General features: G+C 38.3%; 1 protein-coding gene across 4 annotated transcripts in view; it reads right to left on the bottom strand.

Annotated features, from left to right (window-relative positions):
• Positions 1-516: 516 nt before the first annotated feature.
• VEPH1 (ventricular zone expressed PH domain containing 1) overlaps positions 517-18,623 on the bottom strand; it is a 246,357-nt gene continuing 228,250 nt past the window's right edge. For 2 of the 4 annotated variants that reach the window (XM_032852594.1, XM_032852593.1), the window contains 2 exons: positions 13,133-13,269; positions 6,842-8,283 (listed from right to left, as the gene is read on the bottom strand). In XM_032852594.1, the coding sequence (XP_032708485.1) occupies positions 8,047-8,283; positions 13,133-13,269 (374 nt within the window). In that variant the 3' untranslated portion in view covers positions 6,842-8,046. Of the gene's footprint in view, positions 757-2,737; positions 2,905-6,841; positions 8,284-10,247; positions 10,475-13,132; positions 13,270-18,623 lie in introns of those variants that run through there. The other 2 variants (XR_004382083.1, XM_032852595.1) reach the window with 2 other exon arrangements.

An 18,623-nucleotide genomic window follows, 5' to 3' on the forward strand; every position in this document is an offset into this window, starting at 1 on the left:
CAGGGGGAGAGGCAGGAGGGGAGCAAGAGGAGGAGAAATCTCAAGCAGACTCCAAGCTGAGCATGGAGCCTGACTTGGGGCTCGGTTTCAGGACTCTGAAACCAAGAGTCTTGGAGGCTTAACCAACTGAGCTCCTCAGGCATCCCAGCCCATCATACACTATTACCTGAATGATAGATGCTGAGTCCCCTTTCTTGGAAGAACTTGGTCTAGTGTGCTTGGCTGCCTTCCAGGCTTCCAGTATTTCCTCACATTGGAACCTCACCATGACAGGATCAGCTGAAGTGGAATTTGATCTGTATTCCACTGAGGCTGATATACAGCAGGAGTTAGTGATGGCAAGAGCATGAATATGTGGGTGAGAGGTGTTTGTGTGAAGTGTAAGGTATCTCTCTGAACTGTTTGAGTGAATCCTGATTAAAATGTTCTCAAATCAGCACTTGAATCACACATACCCTAAGTATTATATTTAATGGCTAATTTTTAAAAAGAGACATTTCCAAACTGTGGTTTTGGTTAAATTAAAAAGATGGGCTCCATTCTGATTTGTGAGTTTATAGGCTAGTTTGGCAAACAGGACCATTGTTTTTCACTCTCAAGAGAAAGGGTATTTAGACCATTTCCTCCATATTACAATAGTTCAGAATTAAAAGGGAACAGAATACTCCCAGAGGAAATCTGGTGTGTAGAAGTGAATCTCTGCCCAGAAAACAGTGGAACTCACATAAAGGCCTTCTCATGACATGAAATCCCAGCCTAGATAGATAAACAGAGACAAGAGAGAGAGAGAGAGAGAAAGAAATTTGAGATAATGAAATAAGATTGATCTTTATAATGCATGCATGAAAACTATTGTGTTATTGTCATCACACCAGTGTAAAAGAATATATGTGTAGTACATGTGTATCAAGGTGTACTATGGTCATCACTGACGTAAGTAGACTGATGGTCAAAGAACAAAACAAGGCAAAGAGGAATTCAAAAAGGAAAAATGAGAAGTCACTGTTATTACCACCCCCTCCTCCTTAGTTTCCAGTGAGATCTTCAGGAGCATTGTTATTCTAATGAACAAATGAGTCTGTCACTTGTATGAATATTTTCTATTTTTACATTATTTGACTTCTTTATAACTCTTCCAGGTTCTCAGTATCAAAGTGAATTCTAATTATTTTATTGATCGAAGAAGGGAATGCATTTCCTTTCTATTGGACCCAAGATTCTAAAAAGGTTTGCCCACAAAGCCATAAGGAACCATGTAAACACAATGTGTCTGATTATCATCTTACAGAAAAATGCTTAAGGAAGTTCTAGGATTTCCAGCTCCCCCTCTCCATACCCTCAGAAAGTTTTTCTTTGAAGTAGACAAGTTCAATATGTGCTGGGTTGGGGGTATAGAATGAGAAGAATGTCCATATGCAAAGTGCTCTGCAAGGCTAGAATCTCATGGTGTGACCCAGACTCCCTAAAGCCTCTGGGGGAGCTAGTCACTTGTTCTGCCAAGTACATGGCTATAGGGCCTTACATAACCTGGTAATAGGAAAACACAAATGGGGAGGTAAAGACCTGTCTCATCAAAGCACATTGAAGAGAACCCTCCTTGCCTGGGCAAGTACCGGAGAACAGGCAGCCCTGGGAATTAGCGTGCTCTGTTAAATGTCCTACAGACTTCATCATTTCTATCTGCTCTGCCCTGTGCTCCCTCTACTCTTCCCTGGTTCCCCAGCTTCCAACTTGGCTTGAGGCCCTGCCTCCCTCATTTTGTCTCTAGTGTGGTTGACCCTGAGGGCCTCTTCTGGAAATTCTCCTATGTGGTCTGGAATTTCTCCATAGACACCATCCTAATTTCACCTCCAGGCTCTCCAATTTGTGACAATGGGTAAAAGACACTCCAGTGCCCTCACCCTCACTCCCGCCACCTTGGCCCATTCCCTATTAGCTTCCCTGCCAAAGAAAGAGAATTTGCATAAAGGAGAACATGGAAAGGCAGATACAGAAGCATTGGGAAATGGCTTGTGTGTGGATATTAACCATATTGTTTTCCATCAAAAGAGAGTGTATGATGGTTAATTTTATGTGTCAGCTTGACTGGCCAAAGGGATGTCCAGATAGCTGGTAAAATATTATTTCTGGGTGTGTCTCTGAGGATGTTTCTGGATGACATCAGCATTTTGAATCATTAGACTGAGTAAAGAGATTCACCCTCACCAATGGGGGTAGACATCATCCAATCCATTGGGGGCCTGATTGGAACAAAATGTCAAAGGAAGGGAGGATTCTTTCTCTCTTCTTGAGCTGGATGTCCATCTTCTTCTGCCTCTGGACTTCAAACTCTAGGACTAAAACCAGTGCCTCCCTGGTTCCCAGGCCTCTCAACTTGGACTGAATTACACCACTGGCTCTCCTGGGTCACCAGCTTGCAGATGAGAGATTGTGATTTCTTACCCTCTGTAAACACATGAGACAATTCCTATAATAAATCTCCTCTTACGTATCTATCTCTATATATCCTGTTGGTTTTACTTCTCAGGAGAACCCTGGTAATACAGAAGGTAAGCATTCACAGAAATGGCTGATCCCATACCTTTGAGAATGGATGCATTGGATGCATTTTAACCATTTAAAAAGATTTAAAAATTTCTTATATATGCAATATGCTTTATTGTTCACAAAAACGTTTACAAACAGTTTTGATTACTATGAAACAAATCTGCATAGAACTCTTAAATTAATACTTAACTTTCACTCATTTACTTAAATTTTTTTCTCCCATACTTTCAGTTCTGAAACCAGGAGGTGTCTTATATTCAGTGGCGTTTGGCAGTTGTCATCTACTAGGAATGAATGTGACCAGGTGTCATTCAAACTTGGTCCCAGTTCTTCGTGTTGTCATTTCAAATGAGTTACCTGCATGGTCGACACTATATGTATTAATTGCTGTTTATATGTCCTAAAAATTATAATATGATTTGACTGAAACAAAAAGTTACCAGGTACACAGAGAAGCAAAGAAAGAGTGGAATGAATTGTGATATTTGGGAACCAAAGAGCCATCACAGCAGGTCCCTATGTCTTGCAATGCAGCCACTAAATATTTTACCCAATGAAGGAAGGTATCAACATGTAGAGAAGGCCTAGTTTCATTTTGTTGCTGAAATAGATACAAAAGAATGTCCTATCACACATCACTCAAGGTATCCAAAGTCAGAAGAAACTGCCCAAACTCTCAGAATATGTAAAAGACATTTGGAAGTAAAACACCACTGATTAGAATATTATTAAGACATGGCATCATGATTTCATTTGTAGGATTTTTTCCTCCCTTGCTGTTCTGTAGGAAATAATGTGCCATCAAGTACCTATTCAATTAAAGGTTCTCTAGTGGATGTTTGTACTTGACATTTAAGCCTCGCACCAATTCTTCTCCATCAATGTCATTATCCTCAACCTAGAGATGAGAGATGAGTCATTTACTCAGGTTGGTCATTTAGTTTTGGTAGAACTAGGACTTGAATCTTCATGTGCCCATTACCAGAGCCTGTGACACCTTCTCTAGCCTTCACTACCTTGGTAGAAGTCACCCTAATTTCTCAACTCCTCTGTCCTTCAGAAGCACCTTTGGGGAGGAATGGTACCAAGAGGCCTATAAACGAGGTATTCAGGAACAAGATGAAATTTTGGGTTTTTCTTAGTTGTTCATCTAAAAACTTAGATTTTGGGACTGGAAATCCTGGCTTGGGCTTTTAAGCCTCAGATTTAAAATCTTGCCTAGGGTCCTTTTGGCTTTGACTTCTCTGCAGTGTACCACGAATACCCCTCACATGTTCTCTTAAATCATCTTGCAATGGTTTCCTAAAGGCAATATGTAAATGTAAATTTACCTTTAAATTTAAACATAAATCTCTCAAAGGTAGTTTTTCAACTGGGTACTCTTCATTTATGCCTGAGAATAAAGTTACAATAATAGATCCAAAAGTGCCTACAGAAAATAGGTGAATTGGAGATAACCCAATAAATGTCTCTAAATATCACCAGACAAGGATTTTTCAGAAAACTCATATTAGAAAAGTATTGAACATTTATTTTTACCGAACTCCAGGTTCTCAAGAAATAACCAGATGAGAGTCTCACATATAAACGTTTGTTTCCACAGCTATCTGAGAGGGAAAAAAAGAACCAAAATAAAATGAAAATGAAAACCACTTGAATTTCTAACCATGATTATAATTGTATTCATCCCAACATTTTTAAAGGTTTAAACATGTTTTAAAAAGTGGTTTCTTCTTAGATCAGGATCAGGAACTGCAGCCTCTTGGGAAAAGCCAGTCTGTGGTAAGCTAGCTGGCAAGAGGGGTGGAATTGCCAGAAATATCAGTGGGAAACCAATCAGTCTGGGATTCTTGTCTGATTCTAAACCCAGGAGAATTTGCTTGCATTTGGAATTGCTACTACCTCGTGGAATGAAACCAGGAAGATCATTATTCACACTTCATACATTTCTTTCTTTCTAGATTTGGTTTAAAGGCTCTGCAATTTGCATTCTAAACTAGAGGTATCCGGTTAAGGAAATCACAAGGTCTTTGTAACAAGTAACAAAGATAATTCATTTCTTCCAAATTGAGCTAGTAGGGCCATTCTCTTCTTTCCTAGGACAAGCATTCAGTGAAAACAGAATCGGTATGCAACCAGGTTGAGTGTTACTGTAATTTTCTCTGCTATAAAATGTTTGAGCACATTGTTAGCTTTTAAATTATTAATAACTAATGCAGTGTTATTTGATATTCTATTTGTCTGTTACCAGTTTTTTCTAATTAACAGCTAGGTTTACTCAAGAGATTCTTAAGAATGGGCTGTTAGATTTCAAAATAATATTTAGAGACTCACTTACAACTGTATCTTCTTGCCTTTTCCTGCCTGACTTCATCACTGGAGATGTCTCTCCAGTCCATGATGAATCACCAATCTATACTCTATATGTATACACTAAAATTGATTTTACAATTGGGCTCACCTCTTAAACTGTTGTTTTGGAATTTTCTCTCAGTAAAATGCTATACCATCATACATCAAGTTTCCCAAGAAAGCACCCAGGGATCTTCAGAGACACTTTCCTTCCAATTCCTGTACCTAGGCTCTATCCTTCCACCAGTGTCCAGTCCGTTTTACTATTTCAATATTTTTCCTGCATTTCCATTCCCCTCTATCTCCTCTGCTACTAGACCTCACCACTTCCAAGAACCTCCTAAATGATCTCCCTGATATAATTTTTTATATCCCTACAATCCAGTCTCTATACCACTACAAAATTATTTCTCTAAATGCAAGTCTTAAAACCTTTTAATGGTGTTTTATCATTTTAAGATTCCTTAGCATAACCCAGCCCTTTATGCTATGGCCCCGTAAGCCTCTCTGGCATCATTCCGCACCATTCCTCAATGGTCCCCTTATGTTCCAATCTTACATAAGGACTTGCTGTTTTGCAAACGGACCAAGTTTTGTTCACTTTCCCTCCTGTGCTTTTGCAGCTCTCAACTGACCATTTTCTCCTCATCTGCCCATGACCTTCTCACTTAGTTCTTTAGGACACGATCCTTCTCTAACAGCTCTGAGAAAGAGTGAGGGTGCCCATGTGTTGAGTTCAAAGTCAATTATAGGGTTGCCTCCTTCTGCATTTCCACAGGCCCCCGGGCAAACCTCTATCAAGGCACTTGCCTCTTAGCATTTCAATTTTTGTTATCTATGATTGTCTCCTTCACTACCCTATAAACTCTTTAAGGGGAGGAGCTGGGTATTTTTGTATCTCCAGGACAAACATGGTACCTGTTGCTTGCTAGCTGTTCCGTAAATTGGTGTGGCATGAATTTTAATCCTTTTCCATCACTTCTAGAAACTGTGCTCAAGCAAAGTTATTTTTCTTCTTTCTTTCTGTATGTTAGACTCTTCCCCCTTAAGTCCAATACATCTTTAAAACAAACAACAAACCACTTTTCTGTATCTTAGCTCTAACTTTTTGAAAATATTATCCAATTATTGCTTTAAACTCCTAACCTCCTACTGATTCTTCAACCCAATGGAATTTGACTTTTACTTCAACACTCTGATGAAATTGTTCCTACCAATGATACAAATTGCTTGGATATATCCAAGAACCTTCCTAACTGCAAAAGTCATTCTTTGTCTTAAATGATTACTCTAGGATTTTACATTGTTAATCTCTCCCTTCTTCCTGAAACCTTATTTTTGGGGTTTGTGACACTGTTTTCCCTGGTTTATAATATCTCGGAACACTGACTGGCCAATCCAGTGGCACATTGTTTAAATGTTGGGTATCCCAAGGAAGCCCTTATTTGTTCTTTTGTCTTATTCTCCCTGAGTAACTTCAGCTAGTTCCACAGATTTAGTAACCATCTATACATCCAATGAGGCAAAACCTTGACCTTCAGAACTGTTTTCAATTTGTAATACCTTTTGTGATTCACAATACTCTCAAACTTTACATATTAAAATCCAAATGTTTCTCTCCTCAAACTTGGCCTCTTACCTATTCCCTATCCTAGGGAGTTGGTAGTAGAGTCAAGGTAGAATTAAGAATATTGACTACTTAGATTTTTTTTTCCAGGTTTCTATACTAGACTACATGGTCAATAAATTTTAAAAGAAAAAAATGACCCTTTATATGTATACTAAGTTAGTGTTTGTATGAATTATCTATTGCTATGGAACAAATTTTCACACACTTAGTAGCTTTAAACAGCATGTATTTATTATCTCAAGATTACTCTAGGTCAGACATTTAAGCACACCTTAGCTGGGTCCTCTGTCCAGGTTTTGCAAAGCTGTGTTGGCTGGGGCTGGGATCCTCTTCCGAGCTCACTGGTTGTTGGCAAAATTCATTCCCTTGAAGCTGTAGAACTTGTGGCAGCTTGCTTATTCAAGGCCAGTGGAAGAGAGAGTCTCTGACTTGTTCACTCTTTTTAAAAAGTCCCATCTGATGGGGTCAGGCCCACCCAGGGTCATATCCTTTTGACTTGTTCAAAGTCATCTGATTAAGAACCAGAAATCTCTTCACCTTTGCCATGTAATGTAATATAATCATGGGGGAGATTGTTCTATTCTTTCTTCCATAGTTTATTAGTTAGAAGCAAGTTATAATTTCCACTACATTCAAGGGGAGGGTCAGAGTGTAGACCATTGGGAATCATTCTATAATTCTGCCTGCCACAGTTTAATTTTTAAAAAAATATGAGTGAAGGGAAAACCATTGAATGTAATTTTGAGATATTAAAAGATTGAATGTGAAGAAAAAAGGTATAGAACTTTAACATCTCAAATATTAATGGAAATGGCCCATATTTTGAAGATGGTGAAAATGGTTTTCTATGCCTATCCTAGCTTATACTTACTGCCTTGGGCAAGGGATATATCCAAGAACCTACATTTTAGATCATATTATATGAATCTAAATGGAATAATCAGATAAATGTCTGAAAGACATTTAATTATATAACTTTTTTCACTTGAGGGCCATTTTACCATGTGTCAGCCTTATTTGCATTAGAAAGAAAAAGCACAATTGTAGGTCTATAAATAAGTTCTATGTTTTCCCTTAGGGTTGATATTTTGATTTTTCCCAATAGGGCTTTTTTTTTTCCTTCTTACTTTTGGCAAACTATGGTTTTCATCAGAAGTATTTAATCTTTCCTCAGGATAGGTATTTCAGGTATCCTGTAGAGTTGTGTTCTTACAACATACAATGGCATATCTTCAGAGTCTCCTAGATCCCCAATTCTCCCCTTTCTGCCCCATACCATTTGTAGCTCCTTTTCCTGTAGGGTCACACAGATGTTCTAGAGTTAATGCAGGCGCCATTAGAATATGAAATGCGTAAGAATCCCGCCACTTTTAGGTCCTGCTTCTTAGGGAAAACAATTCCACTGGTACTTAGAAAAACACAGTGTGACTTGGTGAATTTATCTCTTTTTCTTAACATTGGCAATGATAGCGCAATGCCCATTGTATGCAATCAGTGTGAGGTCGGCTTGCAAATCCCTACAGATATGTGGTTACTTCTCTACTTTCCCTCTCTTTTGCTTGGGCAACTGCCACATTGATGCACTGGAGCCACTCTTCTGCATTCTTCTCATCCTTGGCCTTGAAAACATAGGTTTTATTGTCTGTGAAGATTTCAAAAGCTCGAGGGAGGGAGCGGTCCCTGCGTTTCCTGGCCACAACTTTCACACTCTGTACTTTGCTGAGTTCTATTTGGGAGTCATCAGGATCATCTTTCTGAAATGCATATGGGAAGGAGAGAACATGAGCTGGCTCCCAGAGTATGAAAAGATCTCTGGCAACTGGAGAATTTTCCAAGAAGATCAGAATCCTTTCACTGCAAATGGTTCATAGCCTTTGTTATTTTGAATGCTAAGGCCTCAGTGAGTCACTCATTAGAACAATGGAGGGAGTGAGCAATTGGTCCTACATTACAGTATATTAAGTTGGCACAAGATGGCCAATTTATAAGAAATTATTATTCAGTGGGATTTGGGAAAATGTTTAATTCATACTTCTTTGATTTTATGTCATGTTTGATTGGTATCAACACTATCAATAGAGCAAAATGCAATAGTACAATTGGAGTACTATTAACTCAGAATCTGAAATAATTTGGGAAGTATGAAATTGAATTTTCCTTTGTGTTATTTCTGAGAAAGGTGTATTAATTGAATAAACAGGGTCCTAATGTTTAAGCAGATCAAACTGTTTTGAGACACACTGGAGCTCTGGAAGTATGATTTGTCTGCAAACATTAAGTGAAAGAATACTTAATGATTTACATTTTTCTGGCACCAAAACAGAGGCTTATAGATCACAACTACAACATGAGGGTGATCCCAATGGGCTAGTATGAGTAGTTTCAAAAGATCAAATACTTCTTTACAGAAATGTCTTTAACATCCCTGAATATATTTGTCTCCTGGAAGATGTGCCTGTGCTTGAGGATCTGGCCAACTCTCCTTTCCCATGCCCCCTGTACAACCCACTCTCCTTTCATTCTGCAATGGAAAGGCAACCTTCTCACTCATCCCAAAGTTACCATGGTGTATCGTCCAACTTGGAAAAATCTCTGGAGGATCAAAGAACTGGAAAGATCAACTCAAAATATTGATGCTAAGGAAGTGTCCTTCAAACAAAGCAAAACAATCACTCCCCAGCTACTATATCAAGAGGTGCATTTCCAATAGCATTTCCCTTTTTAATGTTTAGTAACTACTTATTGCATTTGGTGTTATTCTTATGACTATAAATTAAAATTATAATTAATTTTAAGATAATAATGAAAAATCTTAACATTTAGAGATTGATAGTCACAAATTATTAAAATAATTAAATTTCAATTTATATACATAGTTTCATTGCAGTGAAAAATGATTAGATGATCAGGATAAAATACTGTGGGTTAGGTAGAAAACAATATGATTTCAAAGAAAAATGATACCATGTAAGCATTGCGATGGTTATTAAAGAGAGCAGATGTTGTGATGAGCACTGGGAGTTATACTCAATAATGAATCGTTGAACACTACATCAGAAATGAATATGCTGGCTAATTGAACATAATAAAAAAAGATGAACTAATTTATGTATTTTTTTAATGGATGGTGTTAGGTGTGAATTGCTACGGTATCTTTTTCCAATGGTTATACTTAAAGGAGAGGTATGAACTTTTTATTTCAAAATGATAATATTTTCAATTCTACAGAAATTACAGTTTGTGCAACTGTTTAAACTTATGATAAACTTAAAATGTGGCAAGGTATTACACAGATTTTCAAGATTATTTTAGGGAATAGACAGAATAAAGTTTGAAGTTGCCTGTACTAGATAATACTTTGTTAGCTTAATTTGGTTTATGGTAAATATCTGACAGCAATAAAGCTGTATTTCTTTGATTAGTCTATAGAATAGAAATTGATACATGGAAGAACTGATCAAGAAAACAAAAAGTTGTCATAGTTCTCTAAAGAGAGACAGTGAAGGGACGCCTGGGTGGCTCAGTTGGTTGGACGACTGCCTTCGGCTCAGGTCATGATCCCGGAGTCCCGGGATCGAGTCCCACATCGGGCTCCCAGCTCCATGGGGAGTCTGCTTCTCCCTCTGACTTTCTCCTCGCTCATGCTCTCTCTCACTGTCTCTCTCTCAAATAAATAAATAAATAAAATCTTAAAAAAAAAAAAAAAAAAAAGAGAGAGACAGTGAATTACCCAAGAGAAATGGACAGGAAGTCAAAGGGCACCATTGCCTAGCTGGTTGGTGGAGATCAAGACTTTAAGCATGTGAAAGTAAAAAATAACGCTATTGTCTTTCAGTCCTTATTAAAAATGCACATTTTACCATTTTTCTCATTTATAAGAAAGTTTCCTTATTATGGGCCTGAAGCTTCAGCTGGACTGTTGACCTCTGCTAGGTTACTGTGTCCCTGGGGATGAGAGGAAATTTGTTGTGGTCCTTATAGTACATTATATTATTTCTCAATATTTGAGCCACATGTGCTGTCAGATTTCTGAAATGTCAAACCATTATTTCCCTATAAAGATGTTAAACAAGTTAGCCAATTATAAAATAGCTGATTCTCTAAGTTTTATTAAAAAGCTCTGAATCAAGATGTTTAAAGATCATTATTTGAGTTCAGGAAAAATATTCTTATGCACTAACTCTGCTCCATCTCAAGGGATAGGAGAAATCACTACATCTTAACTTCTATTTCTGATTTCTTTAGTAAAAACAGGAAAGTCAGTCATTTTAAACACGTTAAAAATACTTCAATGTGGAGCTATGCTAAGAAAAGTTTCTTTAGACCTCCAATAACTGTCTGAATTAAGAATACCATTATACTTCCCTTTCAAAAAGATCTTCAGCCACAGAAAAGTCCATCTGTATATTTAATAATACACACAGATGAAGAAAGTAGCATGAGCTTAGGGCTTTTTTTTTTTTCACTCAAAAAGTTAACATTAAGTTTTATTAATTAAAAAAAATGGTCATAAAAATTTGTCATAATTCGGATATACCATACTTTATTCCTGTTGAGCAAAAAGTTCAAATAAATTTTATAATGAGCACTCTGAAGATATAGTGCCCATATTCTCAGTGAATCGTAATTTTTAAATAATTTAAAATCTTTCATTAATTAATTCAAACACAGTTTGGTTTGCCACTGGCTCTGTATTTTCAGTGTTCATAAGAAGAGGGACAGTACACTCATTTAACAGCAAGCTTTGATGTCACACTGCCTTGTACCTGATTCCAGTTTTATCTCTTTTTACCTTACTGACTCATCTGTCAAGCCAGTCAGAGTCTCTGTTTCTCTGTCTCTCTCTCTGTCTCTCTCACAAGGGGAAGGGAGTGGGACTGGGTCTGATGTTACATGATGTAAAAGTACCATATGGAGGAACAAGTTTGAGATATAGTAGTGAAACAAAATTAAGTGGGCTCTTTCCTGCAGAACTTGTCAGAGCCTTAAGCTCCTTTGTATTTCCCAGATATCTTTGATTAGGACAAAGGCCAACTCCTGGTAATGACTGACAGACCCTGGGTCCCAAATGCCACGAGTGGGGAATGATGGATATAAAGGCATCAGCAATGTGTTGTATGTGTGTTCTCTGGGCATCTTTGTACAGGAGTGGATGACCATGTGTACATATGCTCATGTTTCCCCCATCACTCTGATTCTGGGGTTCAAATGACACCTGTAAAAGTGGGATATGAGAAATCCAAAGGCCAGGATCTTGCCCTTCCTGGCTTGCCTGGCAGTGAGATAAAGACCGAAAGTGCCTTCACTGCTAAAGTCTGGTTGCACAAGGCTTTCTTGGCATCAGACCTAACCTGGTGCCTGCCCATTTTGGGACCCAGGCTCTCAGGGCCTGTGCACTGTGCAGAAGGCCACGAGGATCACCTAGCTCAGAGGAATATGCTTCCATCTGTCAGCAGGGAAGGAGAGAGGGAGGGAAAGGCACCCCAGATTTACCCATCTGAAACATGGCAATAACAATAGTGCTAACCTTAAAGGACTGTTTTGAGGATTCTTTAAGACAATCCAGGGTGGCGTGTGATAAGCTATTATTATTATATTCAAAATACCCAAGAAGTAGGTCCACATTTCTTTCTCCCTGATCCTGAATGAATAGAATTTAATGATAGATAAAGCTGACTTGAAAAGAAGGGAATAACTCTGCATTGCTTATTGGAATAAAATGCTATTTCAGAAGTTTCCCACTGAAAATTCAGAGTATAGACATTTACTGAGCAGCCTAGCTTAGATTGAATATTATATTAAAAGAATATTTATTCATTCTTTTTAGGACCCTATTATGTTTTTTGTTTGTTTGTTTGTTTTTAAAGATTTTATTTATTTATTTGACAGATGGAGATTACATGTAGGCAGAGAGGCAAGCAGAGAGAGAGGGCGGAAGCAGACTCCCTGCTGAGCAGAAAGCCCGATGCGGGGCTCGATCCCAGGACCCTGAGATCATGACCTGAGCCGAAGGCAGAGGCTTAACCCACTGAGGCACCCAGGCGCCCCTTAATATATTTGTTAACTGAGTATTAAGTGACTGAAAGATGATAATGGTTTTCCCTAACCAGAACTGAACTTAATTGACTACAAAAAGTACTTATAATAACTCATTGTTTCTTTCTCCCAGACTTCTGTCCCTCTTCCCTGTGTCCCTGCCTCCAAATATAACCTTTAATTATAAAGGGAGTCAGGGTCAATATCATAAGCTATTAATTTATGGAGGTGATCTATAAGGATACAAAAGGCACACTGTTCAAGCCAAGCTCGCTGGGTGGTCCTTTGGCAGTTCATCTTCACAACTTAAGCCAACTTTTAAAAAAGATCTTCCAGAACAAACTGAGGAGAGACAGTGTATCAGCTAAGGGAGGACAGAACAGAACAGCCAGTCTAAGGGATGTATGCAAAAAAAAAAAAAAAAAAAAAAAAAAAAAAAAGACACTGTAAAATTATAAATGGAAAAGGACAAATTATTGGCGTATTAACTCAGGACAAAATCCCTAGCTGGTTGGTGGAGATCAAGACCTTAAAAATGAAAGTGTAAAAGACAGGGGGGAAACTTACAGACTTTCCTTTCTGAAACAGAAGTTGATTTCCAGCCAGCGTAAAATAACGAGTTTTCCACCTTTTGATGAACTTCCATCTGACTTGCTTCTCTTTAAGTTTTCCTTCTATGAGAGGCTGGCCATCTTGATTTACAACTGTTGGAGGTAAGAGAATGATCATTTATTTCCCATTATTTATTTGGCAAGTGATCAAAAGTCAGAGTTGTACAATGAACCAGAACCCAGTAAGCGTATCTGGAAAGTGCGCTAATAAATTATGAATTTGGTTCACCTTTCCCCCTTTGTCCCTAAAGGAATGCACAATTTAGATATGACAGTGGGATCCTGTAGAAAGTCCTCACTGAGATTTTCAAAAGAATATGTTCACAAAAAGAGCATCTGGTTAGCAGTTTTTAAGGCATATTCCAATATCCAGCTTTCTGTGCTTCTTAACTCTTATTTCATGAAATTCTGTTCACATGAACTGCTTAGAAGCATGCTTTATAACTAATCACAAACCAAGTACATTTAGCTGTTAGGCAGCCAAAGCCCAAGCAGTGTCTCCAAAGATGTGTTTTTCCTGAAGACACAAAGTTGCAAGGGCAAATGTAACTCTTCTGAACACGGTATTTCTACTCTGGAACACATATACACCCTCTCCTTTCTGCATATGTCCATCTCTGCCCAATCAACAACTAATCATTCCACGAGTCAACTCAAATGTTGCTTCTTTGGGGGGAACTTCCCCAAACTCAGGCCAGAGTGGATTCACCTGCCGTATGTTCTCACAGCCTCTGGCCTATTTCTTTTACATCAAACATCATTGGTAGACTGTTCTTGGTGTTTATCTGATTCAGGTCTGTCTTTCCCATTGAACTGAAAGCTCCATGAGGGCCTTTGCTTTGTTCACTGATATATCACCAGGGCATTAATATGGTACCTGGCAAATACAGGGAATCTGTAAGTATTTTTTATGTGAAAAGGTTAATTTTACAGTGAAGTAGAGTGTATAGAATTGCACATAATCATAGAATTAGAAGATCTGTTACAATGTCAAGAGTCAGAAGTTACAATGTTGAGCTGAAGAATTTCATTCATTTTGTCAACTACATAAGATTCACTTTCCAGGATGTGGACAAAGGGAAACCTCTTACACTGTTGGTGGGAATGCAAGTTGGTGCAGCCACTTTGGAAAACAGTGTGGAGATTCCTTAAGAAATTAAAAATAGAGCTACCCTATGGCCCTGCAATTGCACTACTGGGTATATACCCCAGAGATACAGATGTAGTGAAAGAAGGGCCATCTGTACCCCAGTGTTCATAGCAGCAATGGCCATAGTTGCCAAACTGTCAAAGGGCCAAGATGCCCTTCAACAGATGAATGGATAAAGAAGATATGGTCCATATATACAATGGAGTATTATGCCTCCATCAGAAAGGATGAATTCCCAACTTTTGTATCAACATGGACGGGACTGGAGGAGATTATGCTGAGTGAAATAAGTCAGGCAGAGAGAGTAAATTGCCATATGGTTTCACTTACTTGTGGAACATAAGGAATAACACAGAGGACATTAAGAGAAAGAAAGAAAAAGTGAATTGGGGGAAATCAGAGGGGGTGACAAAACGTGAGAGACTGGATTCTGAGAAACCAACTGAGGGTTTTGGGTGGGGTGGGGTGGGGGTATTTGGGTGAGCCTGGTGGTGGTTACTGAGGAGGGCATGTATTGCATGGAGCACTGGGTGTGGTGTATAAACAATGAATCTTGGAACACTGAAAAAATAAAATAAAATAAAATGAAAGATTCACTCTCTAAATTTATAAGTAAGCATCTGATTTCTAGGGATTATGACAATATATACTTATATATATTATGTTCAATTTTCATAGCACTTTGAAAGTAATAAAATGTGTTTCATCATTTGGAAATTTAGACAATGCCTATTTGACCATATAAACACAACCTATTCTCCCTAACCTACCATTTCTCTTTGCTAATATAGGTCTCATAACTACTTTAGACAAGGAGGATTTATCCACCTTGACAGGATTTTCAGGATAAGAATGATGAAATGTATGAAATGTATAGTTTTCACAAAGTTCTACTAAGGCAAGTTTGACATTCCCCACCCCATTTGATGACTATTCAATCGGATATTCTTTTGTCAATCCCAAATTAAAGCTAAAAACTGAAAATACTATCAAATATATTATTAGATAGTGATAAGACTATGATGAAAATAAAGTAGGGAGTGACCTGGGGATTAGTGCACACTCACATAGGTGGTCAGGAAAGAGCCTGGACATTTGAAAGGATCTTCAATCTGAGACTTTAGCATTGAGAAGTGTCTCCCATCTTATGAGAAGCTTCATGGTGACCTGTATTGTGCATAGCAGAGTATAGGGAAACCAGGAACTCAAGAATTATTGACTATCAATTTCAAAAAAATGATTTCAGGGGTGCCTGGGTGGCTCAGTCAGTTAGGTGTCTACCTTTAGCTCTTAGGTCATGATCCCAGGGTCCCGGGATCAAGTCCTGCATCAGGCTCCCTTCTCAGTGGGAGGTCTGCTTTTCCCTCTGCCCTTCACCCTGCTTGTGCTCTCTCTCTCTCAAATAAATAAATAAAATCTTAAAAAAAAAAAAAAAGAAAAGAAAACGATTTCTGCTTTGCTTTACTTAGGAATCATCTGATTTAAAGTATTAAAGACCATATGCTCTTTGCAAATTTAATTGTCCCATAAACATGGTGCTTGCTTCCTTTGTGCGGTCTCTACACTCTGCAGTTACCTTGGATAAAGCACTTAGGACAGATGCTCTGTCTTTCTTGTGCTGTATGTCCTAGATAGCCAGATCAGCTTTACAGTGTTGGCCTGGACCATGGGTTCAGTGTTTACTAACAGTGTGCTCTTGAGTCATGAAGGGGACAACAGTCTGTCTCTGAGGAGGAACAGAAGGTCCAAAGGGAGATCCAAGATAAAAAGAAAGCAAACTCTAAACAAACAATGAAAGACCCAGGCTGAGACTTACATTAAAATCTTTCCTAAAACATCAATTTCTATGCTTTTAAATGAGAAAAAATTGCTAATCTAATTATGATGGTCAAGGATTTTTTAATAAGAATTCTGTAGAGTTATACTTGAATTCTTTCAACTACAGTTTTCTGATCAGCAAGATCCCAACTCTTCACAAAGATGATGAGATCAAAATTCAAAATTAAGAAACTTATGTGAGTACACCAGGTAAGTAAGCACTACGGACCCCTCCATACTCCTCTTTTATTAGACTTTACTTCATAGTTTGTAATCACATTGCTTCCTTGCCATGGTTTTAATGGTAAGATGATTTAATGTAATGGCTTCATAACAGAACCTTTCTCTAGTTTCAATTTTCTATAGTTATTCAAAGAAGCATTAGAAATAGTCATGATGCCTGAGCTGATTAGAAATCGTGGTTGATTTAGGTAATATTTATGCTCATGGATCCTTCTGGATCTGACATAGGGTATTAGCTTCAAATATTTCTCCTCAAGGCAGATCCAAACGTTGCACTTGGGTGCCTGGGTGGCTCAGTTGATTAAGCATCCGACTTGATTTCAGCTCAGGTCAAGATCTCAGGGTCCTGAGATCCAGCCCCACATTGGGGCTGCATGCACTGAGTGTGGAGCCTGCTTAAGAGTCTCTCTCTCTCTCCCCTTCCCTCTGCCTCTCCCCCGCTTGCCCACATGCTCACTTGCTCTCTCTCTTTCTCTTAAAAAAAAAAAGAAAGAAAGAAAAGAAAAGACTTTACAAGTATTGCACCCAAAGAGTATGTGACAGAAGTTTGCAAGGAGCACTTGGGAAAATAATTGAAGGAATTGCTTGAAGACACAGAGTGGATAGGATATCATACCCACAGACCTACATAATGACTATGTGACCATAATGACCATGACAGACTCAAGACAAAATGATAGGCTTACTGGAGCACAAAAGGATGAAGGACTGTTGAGAAATGCTGCTAAACAGAGGCTTTTCACTGTAGGGCCCCGCCAAAATTACCCGGGGGGAAAAGTCCACTGAAAGGCTTGTAGGAAGGGAATGTTAGCAGAACTTTAAAGAAGCTGCCTGTGAGGGCCCAATTTAGGCATCAGAGTCAACTTCAGATAATTTTATAAAAACCAAGCTATTTGTAGCTTTAGGATTAATTCAAAAATAGTTTCAAAAGGCAGAAAATAAAAAGAGTTAAAATTTTTTCACTTACTATCCCATGTCTTAATTTTTTTTTTCAATTATATCCAACATAGGCAAAAGATGCCATGTGTCATTTTAATAGGTCTATTGCCCATATCATGTCCTTGTAAGCAATAATTCTCATGAAACACTGTCTTCATGATCAAAACAGGGAACCAATTCTTTCTAGGGATGATCATATTCTATTTCAAAAATAACACATGGAACGAGACTGTGAGAATGATCATGTGTCTGAAACTATCTTGTTCGCACATAACACATGCAGGATAAATAAATATTTTCTCTCTTGCCAATTAATTAATTAGTTCATTTAAAGTGCAACAATTTGACTAAGTATTCTCTACCAACCTGGATCTGTTCTTCTCGTTGTCAGTTGGCTAAAAAGCTATGGAATACTAAACTGAATTACCTTGAGCAATCGGAGCCCAAACTGTTACTGTGTTTATCAACTTAAAAGTCTTTCTGAGTGTCAACACAGATGTGTATACATTAATTGTATTTCTTTTGTGTAGCAAGAATTGAAGATATTTATGCTGCTAAAAAATGAATTTTGAAGGTATTGGTCTTACTCAGCATGAAGGTGGTGAGTCAGAGCAAAGTAATACCAGAGACCTTAAGCCTGAGGAGCCCCATGGCAAGAAGAGCAAAACAATAAAGAATAGTCCTCTGTTCATCTGTCAACCACCCAGCCATCCCACTGCACTTTTGACCACAGATAAGCTGTAAGGCATTATGTTTAGATCTGAGGGAGTTAAAATGCCAGGTTCAGAGTTCTTGGATTTATCATCTTGTAGGGGAGGTAAAGCATTTTACAAATTATACAGCTCAATGTGAATTTGGCGAGTGCCACTGAAGAAGGAAAAGCCAAGCACCATGACACTCAAAGAAAGGAAATTCTACTTCTGGTTGGGAGGAGGTGACATGGTAGCTGGGCCTGTACTAGGGAAGGAAAAAGGGTATTTAGGAAAAGGGCAGAAAAGGGCCGAAGTACAAGAGGGATGTGTAAGAGAGAGAACATGAAAAGAAAAGAACTTAAAGAATATGGAAGGATCCATGAACTCAGAAGAAACTTCATAAAGCAATTGCTCTGGGACAAAGCCATAGGTGGAGGGGGGCGGAGAGTGTGAAGGCAATGAAAGATTTTCTAGGTTTAAGATCCAGGAAAGAGACTGGGTAACAAACTGTCATGGTGAGGTCGTATTGGAATTTAATTGCAGGTCTTTTTGAAGACTCATTAGAATGGACTTTGCTTTTCTTAAGGACTAAGCAGGAGCCTAGA

This window comes from Lontra canadensis, unplaced genomic scaffold (assembly GCF_010015895.1).
Source record: "Lontra canadensis isolate GAN:19392208 unplaced genomic scaffold, GSC_riverotter_1.0 scaffold6, whole genome shotgun sequence".
NCBI lineage: Eukaryota > Metazoa > Chordata > Mammalia > Carnivora > Mustelidae > Lontra > Lontra canadensis.